The sequence below is a fragment of the Vulpes lagopus genome, chromosome 2 (assembly GCF_018345385.1).
Source record: "Vulpes lagopus strain Blue_001 chromosome 2, ASM1834538v1, whole genome shotgun sequence".
NCBI classification, from domain to species: Eukaryota; Metazoa; Chordata; class Mammalia; order Carnivora; family Canidae; genus Vulpes; species Vulpes lagopus.
Genome location: NC_054825.1, coordinates 51,694,805 through 51,715,047, shown reverse-complemented (window position 1 = coordinate 51,715,047; position 20,243 = coordinate 51,694,805). Strand labels below are relative to the sequence as shown.

General features: G+C 36.0%; 1 protein-coding gene across 6 annotated transcripts in view; it reads right to left on the bottom strand.

Annotated features, from left to right (window-relative positions):
- DENND4A (DENN domain containing 4A) overlaps positions 1-20,243 on the bottom strand; it is a 123,946-nt gene that overhangs the window by 5,633 nt on the left and 98,070 nt on the right. For 3 of the 6 annotated variants that reach the window (XM_041743545.1, XM_041743547.1, XM_041743550.1), the window contains 11 exons: positions 17,889-18,988; positions 12,832-13,024; positions 8,751-8,845; positions 7,316-7,491; positions 7,075-7,221; positions 5,402-5,600; positions 4,910-5,164; positions 3,824-3,941; positions 3,678-3,704; positions 3,041-3,203; positions 2,815-2,879 (listed from right to left, as the gene is read on the bottom strand). In XM_041743545.1, coding sequence (XP_041599479.1) covers positions 2,815-2,879; positions 3,041-3,203; positions 3,678-3,704; positions 3,824-3,941; positions 4,910-5,164; positions 5,402-5,600; positions 7,075-7,221; positions 7,316-7,491; positions 8,751-8,845; positions 12,832-13,024; positions 17,889-18,988 — 2,538 coding nt within the window. The remainder of the gene's footprint in view (positions 1-2,814; positions 2,880-3,040; positions 3,204-3,677; positions 3,705-3,823; positions 3,942-4,909; positions 5,165-5,401; positions 5,601-7,074; positions 7,222-7,315; positions 7,492-8,750; positions 8,846-12,831; positions 13,025-17,888; positions 18,989-20,243) is intronic. The other 3 variants (XM_041743548.1, XM_041743549.1, XM_041743551.1) reach the window with 1 other exon arrangement.

The following is a 20,243-nucleotide window of genomic DNA, read 5'->3' as shown; positions in this document are numbered from 1 at the left end:
CTCATTCTTTTCCTCTTTTGAATGGAAAGGGCATCTCAACCCATTCATACAGTATTTACTTACAAAAAAATTATAGGTTAAACACAGTTACGCTTTTGTTAGCTTTCTCCATCAAATAGTCCTTAATTCTAAGTAAATTTTACCTTTTTTATTGGAATTTGTCCAGATTTTTCCACTTTTTTTTTTTTAACAAGGAAATCTATGACTCAATGTACCTTCTGAGTACAATGTTCCCTGGTTATATTTCCCTGGGTCTTACTTTTTTTTTTTTTTTTTACAAATCAGTCTCTCCTTTATTTTTAAAAGTTTACTTATTTACTTATTTTTTTGTAATCTCTACACCCAATGTGGAAGCTTGAATTCATGACTCCCAAGATCAAGAATCACAGGCTTTTCCCACCCAACCACCCCAAGAGCCCCTCTTTTTCCTTTAAATGTTGGTTTTGTGTAAAATATCACACCGAAACCACTTGTACTCTTGCATTAGCTTCTTAACTGCCCTTTTCACTATTTGTTGGGTCTGGACACAATTTGTTCTCCATAGATTAGAGATTCTGGTAAAATATATATTGGATCATGTCTCTCTCCTGGTTAAAAAACCCCAGGTATTTCCCACTACACTGAGTATTCTGTCCAAAATACATGGCAGCGCCTATAAGACTGCATGAACTAGTTCCTGGCTGCTTCTTCAAACTCATTCTCCACACTCTTTCCTGGTCACAAAGCACTTTAGGTACCTTCTCTGCATAGTTCAGTCTGCCTCTCAGCAGAAGCCTCCAAAAGTTAACCCTTTAACATCTAGGTTCCCCCTCCATTAGTCCATTCTAATATCAATTATTTTCTCATTTATATTTGGTATCATATTTGCTTTTCTCCTCCCATTATTGCTCTAGTCTCTGATCCTTCCTCTTGGATTTCTAAATTCTCTTTGGGCATCAATTCTGAGTCTACACAGAAAGTGATAGTTTTTTGAGGGATACCCAACATATGTATAGACCATGAAGAGTTCTGCACCCAGAGAAAATCATAAAGGACAAGCCATAAGAACTCAGATACTTCCAGAAACCTTCAAAGAACTGGCAAAGGAAGTTACTATCAGGTCTGTCATCACAGAGAGTCAGGGGAAAAGAGACCTTGAACTCATGAAATGGTAAATTCCTTTAAGGTACTAGTAAAAGTACCTATATAATAATCTCCAAGCAGATCTAATAGAGGAGGAATAAAATTTTCCATGGGGGTTAGGGTCAGGAAGGAAGCATATTTTTAAATTTGGCTCTGGTTGGGGAAGGGGTGCAAGGATAAGGAAATTTAACAGCACCACTGCAGGGATCATATAATGCTTGTTTTGGCTACAGCAAAGTAAATGATGGATTGTTGAGATAAAAGCCTTTTTACACTTTCCCTCTCACAGCATCATTTTAGTGGGTCAGGAAATTTAAACTTTAGCTAAATTTGACTTTTCTATAGAATGTGCTAAGAAAAGGTTAATCGCTTTAGATAATGAATACATAAAAATTATTACCTTTTATCTATTTACCTTTATCTAGTAGTTTCATTCTGTAAGATGCTTGCCATCTCACCCACACATATCATTGCTCCTGGATTCTACAAGCTCTCTCTTGGCATCAAGACTGACACAGGTCATATTTGGTGAGAAGGTGACTGATACTGCCCTGAGATACCCAGTTGGGGATGGCTGCTCTAAGGCCTCTACTTCATCCACTAACTCCTACTCTTTCCCATCCTTTAGTGAACTTGTTGGGAAGCTAGCACCACAGGGAATGCCCCTGTTCTCTATTCATGTTCCATATGGTCTGGCTGAGCAACCTGTAATAGGGCATAAGCTTCTTGTATATTATCATCATTTTGAGAGGCGCCTGGGTGGATCAGTTGGTTGAGGATTTAACTCTTGGTTTCTGTTCAGTCATGATCTCAGGGTCCTGGGATCAAGCCCTGTGTCCTGCTGCATGCTCAGTGGGGAATCTGCTTCTCTCCCTCTCCCTCTTCCTCTGCTCCTCCATGCACACGCGTGCACGCGCGCGCACAGAGACACACACACCACTCAAATAAGTAAATGAATCTTAAAAAAAAAAAAGCCAACCAGTATTAACCAACACTAAATAACTGGATATGTTTTTAAGATAGTATACAATCACCTATAAAGTATGGCCGATTACACATCTACTCTTTAATTGGAAGGTTTACTTAAGCAGGGCACCCAAGTCAGATACCACTCAAGTCAGAGGACTTACATATATCATTATGACTTTCATTAACTTATTTACATTATAACTTCCCAGACAAAATGTCAAAACTCTGCTCCAGTCTCTCAATGCCTGATAGCCACCCCCTTCTTTTTTTATCTACTGGGGACTATTTCTGTCCTTTCCTGAGACCCATAAGTGGAAACTTAAAGGGAGCCAGGCACAATTACTGAGAGAAGAAGATGATCAATCAAAAAAGTTTGGGGCCTATGAAATAGATATCTAGCCACTTTACATCCCTTCTGAAACAACAGCAGTCCCAGTTTCATAGGACTTTTGGGAGAATTATCAGAGAGAATACATGGAAAGTACCTGCTTCAGTGTTAGGTACATAGCAGGTCCTCAAAAAATGTTAGCTTTTATCATTTATCATTACTATTACTAACAATGACCAAAGTATCTATTAAAGAAGTCAAAGAATCAGAATATATTAATATTGTTTAATATTAAAATAATACTAAAATAATAATAAAGACTACCAATATTAAAATACTTTTAAAATGATACTATGATATATAAACTCTACTTGTTAGATGTTATGCTGAATTACCTATATCAATGTTTTCTCTTCCCAGTGCCACAAGTGAGAGAAATAGTATTTCTCTATATAAACTCCTAGGGGAGAAAAAGGAGTGAAGATATTACTATTCATATGGTCTCTACGTTCTGCACAAAAATATTTATACTAATATAAGTATGAGATAATAAAACACATTACTAAGCCAATAATATGAAACTTTTTAGAGGAACATTATTTTCATTTAAGACACACTTACCTCTGTCTTTTAAAGTGAGGACATTTATTCAGTGTCTCTAAAATTTGACTCATTGGTCCATAGACATCATTCATTTTAATGCTTTTTACCATATTTTTCAACAGTTCCTGGTTAAATGAATTATCACCCTTTTGCAATAAATGGACCATTGGATACTTTTGGGCTGTAAAAGACCAAAGAGCAGATGAAGGAAAACGTATTCTATATAAAGGACAATGTAACTAAGCAGCAATTGATAGTTATTAAAGAAGTTACAAAGCACTAAAAACAAATTAAGGGCAGTAGATAAAGGAATAGAAATCTAAGAATGAGAAAGAAAAAAAAAAAAAGGGAACAGAAGGACACATAATGATGAAAATAGGCCTAAAGCTTTCTGTGGCCTCAAACAGACAAATTCTAAAAATGCGTTTTCCTTAATACAGCCCCTGGAGGAAATTCTAAATCAGCAGCCTGGGATGGAAACAAACAAATATGTAAAAAGAAAAAACTGGGACAAGCAATGTGCTAAAAGCGAACTCCATGAAACATAACCCCTCCAGCACATATGTAGCATCACTCAAAACACAAAACCAAAAAACCAAAAAATCCCTTGGCCTCCATGGAAGATAGTACTAAAAACATCAAACTTAACACTCACTCTCAAACAAAAGAGTACGATTTTGACCTGTAAGACAAAAAGTAGGATAGTAAAATAGAAGTTAGTTATATATTAGTTCAGGCTATTTAAAGCAAGTAGAGATTACTCTTACATAAACCAAGTCAGCATTCTATGACAGCACTTACTGTGGGCATTCCAGAGGATGTACAAAGGCTGTCCCGGATCCTGATGTAATTTCATATTGTCCCATAACATTTGTATTAAAACGTATTTACTATCTTCGGACATACAGTGGCGAGGAATCTGTATTGAAGAACAAACATATTTATTAACAATTCTTACCTGATAATGTTTGGTAAATATCTTATAAAGATCCTTACAAATATTTTTTAGGATATATGTGTGCAAGAGAGGAAAGAGGGCAGGAAATGACCGGTTTGTATGCATCTAACTCTACTGAAGAAAGATGAGCTGAGTTGAGAAGTTAATGTTCTCTGAAGTAGCAGTTTTAACCAATTACTTAGATCAATAAGAAAGGGTACCATGAAGGGCTAACCTTAACCAGCTTATAACTGTGGGTGCCCAGAAAAATGAATCCAGGAGTCTCATTCTACATCGGTCCAAGACCTCACCCTAGATAACTCACTGAGTAAACCTCTTAATCATTCATTCATCATGTGCTGAAAATCCAAAGCATATGCACAATCATAGACATGAGTACAAGTAGGCAGAAAAAGTTCCTAATTTAGAGATGTTGAGATTTAGTGGGGATGATACACATATGAAGAAGTAAAACACTTCTACATAATAATATATCAAAAATACAAGTAAACATATAACTATCTAAATGCTATGCAAAAACTGAGAAAAGGACTGAAGAGAATGGTAGGACATGCTGAACTAGGAACAACAGACATCCTCCTAAAAATGTGTAAGGCTTGTTTTTGAAGGAGGTATGAGGCATGAGTGGGGCCAAATCACAAACTCTTCTTGTAAGAGTCACTGACAGTTTCTTTTTGAGGTTACAATAAAAAAATAGACCATTTTATTATGTCAATTTTACAAGAAGGCTACAAAACTTGATTTTGTCTTACGGCTAGGGCTTTAGGAAGAAAAACTATCTGTAAATGCAACTAAAACAATTTTACTGATCTAATAATTCAGATGGTTATTTTATAAAAACAACGTAAAAATTACTTTTCTGTCATTTGGTATATGCAAATATAATGGTGACAGTAGCACTGCCTTTTAGTTAATTTCTATTTTCATACCTTTGAATACTTGTTACAATGCTCAGAAGAAAGAATCAATCCAGGTAAGTTACTGGGTAAGTCGAGACGTCTAAAATACCACACCAGGTTCCAAAACACGATTGGATGATGATCCACAAAGTCTGCCACTGTTATTGCATGGTCGCCTTCATTTTCCAGTAAGCTTTCAAGCTCCTTCCATACCACTAAAGGACTAAGATATGGAACTGTGATAGGATCTGGACTAGGGAGGTGCCACTCTAATCCTAAAGAATCCTGTTGAATAAATAAAAAACCATAAATAGAAAATACAACATTGATGATATTAAATCAAATATAAAAATTCCTGTCACAATTTCCATGTAAATAAAAAATACTATAATTTTATCATTGGACTAGAAACTCTTCTTGATCATTATAAAATTGAAGTTAATGAGGCTGTATAGGGCAAGGGGAATAAAATCATATGTAAATAATCAATATCCAAATTTTTAAAAACACCAAAATACATACTGTAGCTCCCTGTAAAGTAGTTGGCAGGCTGCCTGTAGGAATGAGCTTCTGGCCTCCAGTGTCTTCCTTATCCAAGGGGCCGTAAGTACTAACACTCCTGGCCATTGGAAATATTGGACATTTTGACACACCTGTTTTTGATCTATCAGCAGGGATGTGAATAGTTCGGGCACATGTATTTTCCAGCAGTTTAGATTTGCTTGGGCATTGAAGAAAGAAAAAAAGTATATCATTGTCTAGATTTATTTCATTCAGAAAGACCAGTGCTTTAGAATCAGAGCTGGATACGTAGCAAAGTAAATCAAATAAAGATATTAGTCAGGCTATTCCCATAGGATATATTTTTAAGTAATCTAGTCATGTTAAATTTTCTTTTATCCAGTGAACTTTAAATATCCAAAAGTTATTCATTTATTAAAAACATTTAGTGGACAACTTTTATACATCAGGAATCCCAGAGGATAAAGCAGAGAAAATAGGCACCTATTTCTTCAGGAGTCACAAGCTAGTGGGACCCAGTCAGAGAAAGGGCTATGCTAAAACTATGACCACACAGATTTGCAGTTGTGCTGTCTAAGCACTCAGGCTTAGACATGTCATGTCAGCCTCCCAGTTTCCTGCAGGCATTTTTTTCTGCAACATGCAGTTACCAATAGGATGTTTCCCGTCCCGCTATATATATGGTGTATCTGATACTTCTCCAAAATGAAGTCAGTTTCTGCATTTGTTTTAAGTGTAAATGTACTTATATTAGGGTTACTGTAAAGTCCTCTATCAGCTCAAAATGTTTTCTCAGATTACTAAATATTCCAAAGTAAAGTAAGTTAGTACTGACATAATTCCGAAAGAGAGAGAGAAAAGAGAAAGATATTCATGATGAACTTCAAGTGTTCTACGGAATTTTTACTTTTTTTTTAAAGAGGCTCTACGCCCAACATGGTACTTGAATTCATGACCCTGAGATTGAGAATCATATGGTTTACCCACTGAGCCACTCAGGTGTCCCTGGAATTTTTACATTTAAAGCATAGTAAACATTATCATATAAGAATTATACAACTTAAACTGTATTCATAAGGCATAAATTATAACTGTTTATACATTTAGATTATTAGAGAATTTTAAAAAATTAAACATTTTTTAAAGATGTTATTTATTTACTTGACACAGAGAGAGAGAACAAGCAGGGGGAGCAGCAGGCAGAGGGAGAGGGAGAAGCAAGCTCCTCGCTGAGCAAGGAGCTCTAACGTGGGGCTCAATTCTGGGACCCTGAGGGATCATGACCTGAGCTGAAGGCAGACGCTTAACCAACTGAGCCACCCAGGTGCCCCGGTTATTAGAGAATTTTAATACTGTTTTAATTAGGGGTAAGAACTTAAGATTATGAACCTTAAGATTATGAGCATACAGATACAAAGAAGTTTGAGAGAGAGAGAGAGAGAGAGAGAGAGAGAGAGAGAGAGAGAAAGCACATGGCAAAAGGAGAGGGAGAGAGAGAATCCCAAGCAGGCTCCATTACCCTGAGATCATGACCTGAGCTGAAATCAAGGGTTGGACACTTAACTGACTGAGCCACCTAGGCACCCCTAGAAATTTTAAATGGTCAGCTGGTTTTTCTGTCATTTTCAGAAACATGTACTATATGTTAAAATATAGTTTCACATGATAATTACCTATTGAGATCAAAATTCCCTTGAACAGAGATAACAGACGTGTCAAGACCAGAGGCTGATGTTGAGATACAAGACTGCCTTGTCTGACTTGAAAGGGAGGATGGAAAATGCATATTTTCTGTAGATGGACTTGACTTCAGAAAGTATCTGCAATGTGAATCAAAGGAGCTTTTTGAGAAAAGAGATATTCTAGGAAATATGATCCTTAAACATGAAGGTAAAAGAAAGCACAAATCCTTACCTTCCGGGTCGTCTTAAATCTCTTATTTCAATATTCAGAAAGGGCAAGAAGAGATTGCCACAAAACGGGCATGTAGTATTGAGATTTGAATCATCTGCTGTCCAGCCAGCCATGATTTCCTCATCATGGACAAGACAATCACAAGTTCTACACCGAGAGCAACTTGAGATAAGAACCTATGGGAGAAAATAGCACTTTATAAAGTGAGCCTATTGGAGATGCAATGAGTTAAAAACTATTTCAATCCATAAATCTGCTGGAAAACTAAAAGAAGGATTCAGAAGGTATAAACAATAACAAAAAATATATTATATTTAGCTAAATAGAATTCAAAATCTTTACCTGAAAGGGAACCTTGCATTTAAATGAGCATTTTTACCATTATAATTACTACAAAACCTGCCATGGTTTTATTAATGAAAAAGTAAATCCAAGCACTAATTTGCTAATACCCAAAATAGGTATTTGTAATTTTGTATTATGGGTCTGCATGCTACTCATGGTATGGTCACCAGACGAGTGTGAATCTACAAGTCTTTCTGATTTGTGATTAGTAAAGAAATTGAGAAGTGGACTTAGAAACTTTTAAAGCAATTGATCATTGCTGCCATATGTTTGTGATCAATAGACATTTTTTAGTATAGTATCAGTCACGACAGATTGGGCATTAATTAAAAACTGCAACAAAACCCTGGTCTGTCACTAAAGACAGTTCAAGAGGTGTTGCTATAGATGAATGTAAACGCTGTCATTACATAAATAAAATATAGAAATTCCTGAAGCTATCAGAAACTTTGTCAATTATAATATCAGGGCTCACTATTTCTTTTCCAGCTACGTGCAAATCTATTTTATGCAAATTGGCCTGAAGAAGCGACAACAGTCACAAATGTATTTGGAAGCAATTTTTATAAAAAAAATTACGTAAAACTTTTAAAGTGTAAAAGCATAATTTTTTCATTGTGAGAAAAAGAGACACAGCAGCATTTCCAGTAGATATCCACAACAAACTGAAAGAATGACAAACATGATGGGCAAAGGGAACACAAATGCCAAACCAGCTCCATATCTCCTCATAAAAGCATGCTTGCATAGTAGAGTTGGGTTTTTAAGAGGTTCAGATGTGAAATAAAAATTCCAAGAGAGCATACAGATAAAAAGAAATAACTAGAAATAATTGAAAATGGAATAAGCTTTGTACATTGATAAATCTCCCAAAGGAAGGAAGAGACTTGCTTTTAAACAGAGATGATGCAGTTTGACGTTAGTATTCTGAAATATTGGATATTTTAAGTTTATTCAGCTGCAATATACATTCTGAAATTTTCAGATGCTACATATTTAACTTTTTATTACTCTACTCCTGACCATGAATACTTAAGAATGTAAGTTTTATAAGTAGTATAGGAAGATACTCTTTGGATTAAAATCGTACCTCCATTGCATAGTTCTGGAAGATATTTGTATTACTTGTGTTACAGGAAGATGCCACTTCTGATTTCCCAGGTAAGGCAAACTTTGACAGGGATCCTGTTCATTATTAAAAAACAAAGAGTAAAACCATTACAATTAATGAGAAAGGACATGAAATCTTTTATTTCCATAAATTCTCTGATAAACTGTCCAACTGTTCTATTCCAAATAGCAAAACTTAAGAAAAACAACAAATAAACAATGAAAAACATGCTTTTCAAGGCATGCATTTTTGTTTTGAGCACAAACTTAAGGAAATGTGCTATAATTCTACAGCTTCCCACGTGCTGGGGGTGTGCATTTATTATGAAGTACTTTTCGGGTACAGGTTATAAGGCATTTCAGTTATTTGTAATTTGCTTTTTCTCTTTTTCTATATTTAAAATACAAGAATGGTATTTAGTTCTAAGATTTAAAAGACATAAAATAGCTAATTTTGTTCCCAATCATAAAAAGATTTACTGGTAATTCTCTGTCTTCTCAGGATCTTTGAAGATCTGGTACAGTAATCTTGTTCTTGAAGAATTTCCAAATATATTCTTCAGAGTAATGGATATTAGTAGGTATTAAAACAACAACAATAAAAAGTAAGGGGAGTTCTGTAGTCAAATCAATTGTTGACAGTGGCTGTACTTTGTTAGTAAGACTGGATGTAATCTATACCTTTTTTTTCCTCAGTAGTTACTAAATGTTACGAATGAACACTTATATTTTTATAAAGTAAAGTTAAAAAATAAATAATGCAATAAACTACCAGTTCATGAGAAACAGATAAGACGGGAAGACATGTTAAACACCAACTGATGTGGGAAACAAAGGGAGAAGAAAAATTATTAAATTTCCTTACTACTTGCAGCCCAGTGACAAGTCGTTGAGGTGGGCTGAGTGACATTCCTCTTAGGGACTCAACTGCCTGGATACTGACACTTTGCTAAGGATAAAGGGCAATCTTAGCCGACCTTCAGGATCCTGTGAGTCTACTTTAACATAAAAAAATTCCTTTGGAAACTTCCTTTATCTCTACATATCTACATACAGCAACCCCACCCCCCCCTTACTCACTCTCCTTTGTTCATGAGATTCATTCTTCAACTGGGTGAGACAAGAACCTCACTCTGGCTTTCTCCTTTCATAGGGAGGCAATCAGCCTAATCTAGACTAATGGCCTGATTGCTTTAGTATATAAATGACAATGGGAAAAAGAGGTATCTCTAGACCTACCACCACTGGTCCTAGGCTGGCTTCACAGATGTGTTGAGAGGGACAGAAAGGGAGTACGTCTCTGTCAGCCTGTAAATTGCTTACATTTGGTGGTAACTGCAGTGCTTTCCTGGATGGTTCCCCACAACCTTCTGTAATTCCTAAAACTAGTTCAAAACTGCTTTCTCAGACCTCCTATCAGGCTTGACTAATGAAATCATTTCTGTGGGCAGCCTCCCTTTTAAATCCAATTAATCTAGAGCACAGAATATTCATTTTAATAAATATGAATTGGGTTGTGAGGTTTATTTCTTAGCACAACAAATTATTCTTGTATGTTAAGAAAGGAGGGGGCATAATGAGTTAATCATGAATGGAGGACAAGAGGGGGACAAAGAGAGAGAACAAAGAGGAAGTTTGAATAGACATATCAACCAAATGCAACAAGGAGACCTTGTCTGGATCCCAATCTGAACAAACCACCTATAAAAAAAGTTTTATGAGATAACTGTGAAAATTTAAACTAATACTTGATAGAAAATATTATATCATTAAAACATTAAAAAAAGATAATAGCATTACAATTATGTTCTCAAAAAATTAATGCTTCACCAAAGATACACAGCGTACATGCTCCAAACAGGCCATGCTAATGTTTATCTGTGAAGCGAGCAGTGACTAGATGCAGGCAGGAGAGGAGGTTCTGGATATTGTTAAAGTTCTGGTTTTCGATCTAAGGTGTCCTCTGAATATCTGAAATGTATTTACATATGTAAAAGTGTACACATTACATTGCATATTAATAAAATTAAAAATAAAATTATCAAATGCATAATTTAAAAATGTTAAAACTTTTTTTTTTTTTTTAAAGAAAAACCACTGGCCCAAAATAGCATCACTTAGGCTGAGTTCCCAAAGAGGGCTTAACACCTAATCTAATTGCAGTTTCAATCTCCTTCAGAGTATAGTCTTAGCCAGTAAGTCAGGAATATTCTGACCAGTGCCAGGGAGCTTGCCACATGGGCCCTCTCTCCACCTCACAATGGCAGATGAAGTAGTCTTCATCTGCTGCCCCCCCCCCCCCACTACTCGCTAAGGGAAAGTGACTTTGCCTGGAATATCCTTCTCTTTTGCTAATAACTTTCTTGCCTCACCTTTCTTCTATAAAAAGCCTTCCATTTTGTACATTTCCTTGACACCTCCCCTCTACTTGCTAGATGGGATATTGCCTCATTCAAGAACTGTTTAATAAAGCCAGTTAGATCTTCAAATTTACCTGGTTGAATTCCACTTTTTTAAACAATATAAAATATTAAAGCCCTTATATTTTAGAGCTACATGTGGAAGTACTGATGAATAAAATTATATGCTGCCTAGGATTTACTTTAAAATAATCCGTGGGCAAGAAAAAAAATGTTGGGTCTACAGGACGGGGACAGAAAACAAGATTGGCCATTTGCTGATAGCTGTTGCAATGGGTAAAGGCTAAATGCGGGTTCATTATGCTATTCTTTCTACTTCTGTGTACATTTGAAAATATCCATAATAAAAGCTTTTTAAAATATCAAAGGTGCACATGAAATAATATTATAATGCATCCATTCTTCACACCATATCCTAGGATAAATTTCAAATGGATTAAATATCTAAATCAGGGATCAAATCTACTTGGGTATGGCCACAAGCTAAGAACGGTTTTTACATTTTAAAGTGTTGTTAGAAGAAGAAAACCATAAAAAAGAATTATGTGATGAAGAGGTGTGTGGCCCACAAAACCTAAAATATGATAGGTTTTACAGAGAAAAATACCTAATTCCTAATACCTCCAACTCCAGAAGCAATAGGGGAAGCACTGATAAATTTGATGACCTAAAATTAAAAACTTCTGTGTGGCAAAAAAACAAAACAAAACAAAAAAAACAACTCCACAACAACTTGACAAAATTGGAAAAAGTATCTTGCAATTATATAAGAGACAAAGAATTAATTCCCTGATATAAAAAAAAAAACCTAATAAAACTTAAAAAAAAAAAGGATCAACAAGTGAAATGTAGGCAAAGGACAGTCCATAGAAAAAGAAATACAAATAGTCCTTAAACATATAAACAGTTGCTCAATTTATAAGGGAAACATAAATGAAAACTAAACTGAAATACAGTCTTTACTGATCAGGTGGCAAAAGTCCCAAACTTTGCCAAAATATTTTGTTGACATGGCTGTGGGGAAATAGGTATTCTTATACACTGCCAGTGGGAATGCTAACCAGTATACCCCTGAGGAAGACAACCTGGCAATATTGCTTCAAGGAAGAATCTGTATCTTTCAAAGATACCCTGGCAAAAACATAATATGACATATATGCATCATAGCATTATTTATAATAGTCAAAGACTGGACACTTAATGTCCATCAATAGGGAAGTGATTAAAATAAACTATGATATATTCACAGATGATTAACTATGCAACTGTGCAACTGAGTAAGGCACAATGTGATGTGATGATACGGAATGATCTTTAGGATATATTGTTAAGTGAAAAATACAAGTGGGAAAGTATGTTACTTTTTGAATAAGAAAACAGGAGGTAGTAAAAACACTCACTCCCATATCCCCATATTTTAAAAGAAACAATGGAAGGATAAACCAAAATTAATAAAAATGGTTACCTCTAGGCACAGGAAGAAAACAGGATGGAGTGGGGATGTGAGGTAGACTTTTCTAAAAGTACCTTAGTTCTTTTTGTTTGGACTTTGGAGCCATGCAAATCTTTTACAAAATTAAAACAAAGAAAAAAAAGTAAAGGTATCACATACAATATGCAGTATCATCAAACTGGACAAACCTTCTAAGGAGGCAGAACTTTCCAGGCTTGTTCTGCTGAAATCAATTCCCTTATTCCCTGAAGCAGCACATGTGCTCTCTTGGGAGGAAGTAGCTCCTTCCAATTCATGGCAAACATCTTCATCTGTTAAAGAGGTAGATTCAGAATCCTGGGCTCCCACTGAAGAAAGACTGGTACGATCAGAACTTTGATCCTAAGGACATAATTACACGCTTAATTTCCTTCATATTTAAAGTTAATTATTTAAAATGTCACTCCTAAGGCAGAGGAAATGCCTAATCGCTCAAATGATCAGTTAATCAACATTACAACATCTATAAAAAGAAAATAACCAATTTCACAAAGGCTACTAATTTGGCAAATATGGGTCGGAAATCACTCAGATGGCGTTTTTAGTTAGATCAAAGTAGAGATACCTGTTGGTAAGGTACCCTTGCTAGTCTGAAGCTTCATTTACTGATCATTTTCCTCCCTGCGAATCCCAGCCCAGGATGATACCATTAGAATTGCATTGTAAGCTTCTGTAAGTACATGCATGTTTACATTTTATTATTTTCCATAACAATCTAAGTTTCAAAGACATGTATTTCCAGTTTCCATTTTTGAGAACACCAAAGTCTAAGTTAAATGTGTCTCTGGTTATACCAACAATACATTAAGAAAATCTGGTCAATATGAATTGTTGTATGATGAAAAAAATTAAGTATCTATAATTCTACTGCCCAGATAATACAACTTATTTATTTTCTAGTCACCCGTGTGTGGGTTGTTATTTTTAGGATTATTTGAATATTTGTATTGGCTTTTCAGCTATATCTCACTGCATTTTTAAAAGTGGATACTCCAGGAATTATAATATGCACACCCAGTCATTTACAGGCTACTTAAAGTTAGTATTGCACCACTTGGTATACAATAACATTAACTGTAATGAATGTTAGCAGAGTGAATCCCATTACCACTGTAAAACATGCACATATATCAAATATTCCATAAGATAACGTTGCAATTTTCATTTTGGGAAATTCTAAGTCTTTTAAGGAATTTAAGAGGTAAAAAAGTAGTCTTTTATATTAACTATTTACCATGTGTTTTGTTCTTCCTTCATTCCTGCAGATCCAGTTTTCTTTGTGGTATTATTTTTGTCAGCCTGAAAAATTTCCTTTAGCATATCTTATACAGCAGGTCTGCTGGCCAGGAATTCTTTTATCTGAAAATGTTTATATTTTACCTTTCCCCCTGAAGAATATTTTCACTGGATATTGAATTCTGGGTTGACAGGTCTTTTATAACACTTGCAAGGTGTTGTTCTAGTGTATTCTTTCCTTCATGGTTGGGGTAAAAATACATGGTCATTCAAATCATTATTCCTCTGTAGGTAATGTGTCATTTTCCTTTAATAGTTTTCAAGATGTTTTTAATTTTTCCCCTTGCAGCTATTTTATTAACAGATGGATATCTTTGTCGCTTAGCAGTTTGCTTATGTGTGTGCAGATGTGGTTTTCCATGGCTTTATCCTGTCTATAGTTTACTGAGCCTCCTGTAACTGTAAATCTAAATACTTCACCAAATTTGGGGAGTTATTTATTTATTACTTATTTCTCCATTATTTTTTTTTCAGATGTCTTTTCTATCACAATGTTTTCCTCTAATACTTCTGGAACTCCAATTATATGTTATTCCTTTTGATATTGTCCCACAAGTCTCTGAGGCTTCATCTTTATAAAAAGTCTTTTCTCTCTCTGTTCTTCTAACTGGATAATTTCTATTACTCAAACTTCAAGTTCATGGATTCTTCCCTCTCTCATCTCCATTCTGCTACTGAACTCATCCAGTGAGTTTATTTCGGAGTATATTTTTTAGAGATAAAATGTTTTTTTTTAAAAATAGTTTCTATTTCTGGCTGACAATTCCTTCCTTTTCACTTATTTCAAATGTGTTTTTCATTAACCTCAGAGAATCTAGTTATAATGGCTGCTTCAGACTTTCCATCGGGATAATTCCAACATCTGGGTCATCTCTGGGTTCCCTTTCCCTTGAGAACTGGGCCACATTTTCCTGATTCTTTATGTATCAAATAATTTTGGATTTTATTTTGAATACTGAATATTATTGCTGTGTGGTCTAGGTGCTGTTATAATTTCTTGGAGGACACTAATGCTTTTGTTACAGTAGGCAGTTATGTTCAGATGGCAATTTGTGTTTCAATTTTTGTAGGCAGTGACTTCTTAGTTTAGTTCTGTAAGCCTTGTCTCTGCTAGTTCACCTTTACCCCATGTGATGTGTAGCTCAAGAGCTAGGCTGACACTCATGTGGGCCATTCACAGAATCTGGGAATCCCCTTCCTTTGGATTCCCTTCAAACTCTCCAGCTCACAGATGCCCCCCTGTCCAGGAACGAGAGGGTTTATTTTGAGGTTTCAGTTGCCTGGGCTGCCACACCACACTGTGACTAGGACCTGTGGGTCTTGGGGCAAATACTCATGAGAAATAAAATACTCATGAGAAAAGAATACTCATGAGAAAAGAAAATGGGGAATTCACTTCTGTCTGGGTCCTTCTCCACAATCTGCCTACTTCTTCAGAATCCTTAGTTGTTTTTTGTGTTTTGTCTGGAGTTTTTAGTTATAATCAGTGGGAGGGATGGGCTTCAGTGGCTTTACGTTTCCACAGTGGAGCTAGGACTCTCACTTTGATTTTTATTTATTATAGAGATTTATTTATTTGGGGGGAGATCTCACGAGCACACACATGCACGCACACACACATGCGCATGCACACTCACACATGCAGTCTTAAAAGAGACTCCCTGCTGAGCGCAGAACCTGACCTCACAACTCTGAAATCATGACCTGAGCTGAAATCATGAGTCAGAGATTTTCAATCAACTGAACCACCCAGGTGCCCCCTTACCCTGATTTTTAAAGATATCTGCGGGGGATCCCTGGGTGCCGCAGCGGTTTGGCGCCTGCCTTTGGCCCAGGGCGGGATCCTGGAGACCGGGGATCGAATCCCACGTCAGGCTCCCGGTGCATGGAGCCTGCTTCTCCCTCTGCCTATGTCTCTGCCTGTCTCTCTCTCTCTCTCTCTGTGTGACTATCATAAATAAAATAATAATAAAAAAATAAAAAATAAATAAATTAAAAAAAAATAAAGATATCTGCGGGATATAGGAAAATAGGGTGGCAGTTATTGTCTTTCAGGGCTCTAAAGGTATCTTTTCAGCGTCTCCTGACATCAAAGTTTCTGTTCAGAAGAAAGTTCAGTTTCTTACTGTTATTCTATTTGAAGGTAAGATAGCTCTTTTCTCTGGCTCCTTTTAAGATTTCCTCTTTGTATTCTATTTCCATCTATTTTAACATTAGATGCATAAGTATGGTTTTCTTTGCATTTAATCTGCTTGACATTTGTAGATCTTCTAAATATGTGAGTTGCCATCTTTATTCTCTTTGGGAAAATTTTTGGCAATTCACTTTTTTAAATGTTCCTTCTATCTCATTCTCTCTTCTTCTGGAACTCAATTACATCAATGTTAGATATTTTCACTAAATCCCACATTCATTTTTTTAATTTTCCATTTGTTTTCCAATCTGCTTCTGAGTGGATATTTTCAACTGAGTTTCTATCTAGTTTAGAAACTATCTTTTTCTGTGTTTTGTCTGCTGTTAAATTCAACTACTTCATTCTTAATTTCATATCTTTTTTAGTCCTAGAATTTATACTTGATTCTTTTTAATAGATAATTATCTGGGGAAATTTTCTACCTTTGCTGTTTTTCTTCACCTTTGACTTTCTTTCTTTTTTTTTTTTTTCACCTTTGACTTTCTTGAACATAGTAAAATTATTTCAAAGTCTCTTGCTAATTTAAATACTTGGATCACATGAATTTTTCTTTTGTTAGTTACGGTTTTGTCTCTTGGTATAGCTATTTTTAATTAAATAATATAAAAATTATATATAAAAAATTATAAGGACTCCAGATGATATTCCATGCCTCCAGAGAGGACACACTCTTTCTTGTGTTAGATAAAGGCTGATCATCTTCATCTATCACAGGCTGAGCTGAGTCAAGCCTAGGATGCAGTTTGGTCAGGTTCGGTCCAACTCTGGTTTGCCAATGCTCCTAAGGCATAGCTCTGCAGGACTTCTAACAAAGGGCTTGGTGTGTTTACCAAAGTTCCACTAGCTTCCACCTGCACCCACCTCCCACTCAGAACTTATGAACTCTTTGCAACCCTATTCCCAACACCATGAAACTGCTGAAAACTTGTCAGAGACTTTCCGCTTACCTTTTTAGCCTCCTATCTCATGCAGTATCAGTATTTGGAAAAGGCTCTTAAAGGGTAAAAAACTGGAGTATCTGAGGACCCTCAAGTCTCCAATTTTGTCTTTCCAGATCCACAAGATTCCAAAAGCTCTGTGGCCCCCTCACCTCTCCTCAGTCCTTTAAGGCCAAACCTGGATTTGCAAACCCTTGCTCTGTGCTCAGAATAACAAATGGCCTCAGGGGAAAAGCAGCTGTAGAACTTCTGGTTCATCTCTGCAATTCTCTGCTAGCATCTTGCCCTTCGACTTCTTAGTTGTTTGAGCAATTCTCTGATTACTTTAAACAGATACTTTATATTACACTTAGCTTTTTTGCTCTTAGGAGATATGTATATAGATATATCACAAGTTACTCCATCCTAACTAGAGGAAAAATCCAGTCAGCTGGTAATTTTTTGAAGGCATGCTAGATATTTCCTGAAAAAAATGTGCATTCTGAAGGAAATAAGCTCGAAAAGCATTTTCATATAACATTAACTTTTACTCCAGCTATAAATCATGTTCTTTCAAAACTGAACTGTAAACATAACCTTAGTTAGTGAATTTTCTTTCCTTTTCAAGTTATTATTCAAGTTCAAATTCTGATACTTAGAAACCTCATGCATTCCAAGAGTCCTTTTTGGGAAAGTTGTGTTTAAGGAGCATGATAAAAATGCCAGGAAGTTGCCAGGAAAGAACTTTCAGTGGTGGAAGAGGGTAAAAGGGAAAGTAGAAAACATGAACAGAACTTACCTTAGATGATGTGGTATACATGGTGAATCTTGAATACCATTTGCTGGCTTTCTCGGCAACTCCTTTCCCAGCAGTGAACATACTGTTCCTTAGAACATCTAGTTTAGGTACTAGCAGTGTATCTAAATTAAATGAAGGTGATGAATGGGTTAATGCGTCTTGAGATTCTTCCCTAAATGGGCAAGTAGGTGAGAAGGCTGGAGAAGACCAGAGTCTGTCCCGAGGTCTCTCCTCAGTTTTTGTATAACTTTTAGATTTGGTAAGTCTCACTGGCCTTGGAGAATGAGGAGGCAGGCTAGATCTCCTGCATGCCTTGACAAATGTTGGACTTTTCTTACTGGTTGATTTGTCATCACATGCCCGTTGTAAATCGATGCTTGGTGTGCGGCTTGTCAAAGGACTGCTCATGTTATTCATATACATCACAATCTCTTCGGCTAAGTCACGCCTGGCAGATGGTGTTGAAACGCTTTTGCTATCTTCATCATCCTCCTCCTCTTCCTCTTTTTGCTGCTGTTCAGTCTCAGCAACCAAAAGAGAGAGGGGATCAAATCCTGTGGCAACATCCGTTTTTTCAGAAGGTTTTACTGAGAAGCTGCTGCTCATACGCTGAATCCTCTTGGGATTTTGTGAAGCAACGTATCCCACTTTTGATCCATCTGTCTCACTGTCTAAGTCTTCCAAATCAAAAATAACAGGAGAATCCACTTTATCTGCCAAACAATTAGAACCATCGAAAGGTGTATCATCGTCGCTAGATTCCTTTTCTATACTGTCTCTTTTTGATCTTAAAGGGGGTTTTCCAATATCAAGACTAGTTGGTCTTGTGCTTTTTGATATAACGTTTGAAAGAATTTTTGCATCAGCTCCTAGTTTTTCAACCATGTCTCCAGGGTTTGCTTCCTGGTTGATTCTATTGAGCATAAGTCCCATCAGCACTCCTCCACTAAGATTGCGGTTTCTGCTTCCCCAGGAGAGTCGCTGTTGCAAATTAGGTTCGTTGTCACTTTTATGTCTTTTCCTGAAGCATCTACTTTGACTATTTCCTGTTTCATTTGTACCCTCAAAAGATGATAGTAAGAACAGCTTAGATGTGCTTTCTGAAAAACAAAGAAAGTGTTTTTAGCTATGAAAGATGTAATGTGCAGTTATAAGATGTCTTAAATATTTAAAATACTAGTAATGAAAATGATAATATCAAGTGCTCACTGAGCGCCTACTATTTAACAGATACTATAACTAGGCACTTTACTTACATTATCTACTGTAATCATGCCAACAAACTTATGGATTGAGAAGAAACTGACACTAAGAGAGATGAATTATCTAGCCCAAAGTTACCCAGTCCTTAAGTGATGGAAGTGGGATTCAAATCCAGACATGACTAACTATAAAGGATATGCTTTGAGACATAGCATGTACTGCTTTTTAAAACTTTTAAGTTAAGATTAATATTTACCTTTTTTGAAGTGGGAGATACAGGCTTTCAGCTACAGAATAAATAAGTCATGGGAATCAAAGGCATAGCATAGGGAACATGGTCAGTCATATTATTATAGCATTGTATGTTGACAGAGGGTAGCTATACCTGTGGTGAGTGCAGCATACAGTTAGAAAAGTTGAACCACTATGCTGTACATGGAAACTAATGTAACAGTGTACTCAAAAATTTTTTTAAATGCACCTTTTTTATATTTAATAAAAAATTTACATTAATTCCACTAAATTGATTAAACAATGGTTGTACAATTGTGAACTAGATAACCTTGAGATCCTGAATCTTCTGCCTAGAAAAATGTAAAACAAAACCAAAAACACTAAACCAAACAAATAAAAGGCAGTTTTGCTAGCTTTACCCATATATAAAACTTACTTTAAAAAACTCTAAATCTAGGATGTCTACGTGGCTCAGTGGTTGAGCATTTGCCTTTGACTCAGGTGGTGATTCTGGGGACCTGGGATTGAGTCCCATATCCGGTGCCCTGCAGGGAGCCTGCTTCTCCCTCTGCCTATGTCTCTGCCTCCCTCTCTCTGTCTCTCATGAATAAATAAAATTAAAACAAACAAAACCAAACTCTAAATCCTATGACTATAGATGTGGCTAAGTAATTTTACCTTTATTTCACACATGGGTTTACAAGTTTATACCAGTTAAATGTGAATGGCTATTTTCTACTCAGAAACTTTTCACTGCTTTTTGCCAAATTACTTAGGTACCAATGCTGAAAGCAGAAAGCTAGATTTCTGATCACTTTAATTGTCCTTATGTGGGAGTCTTATTTTTTTTATAATATTTTATTTGTTAATATGAGAGAGAGCACAAGTGGGGAGGCAGGGAGAGGGGTAAGCAGAACC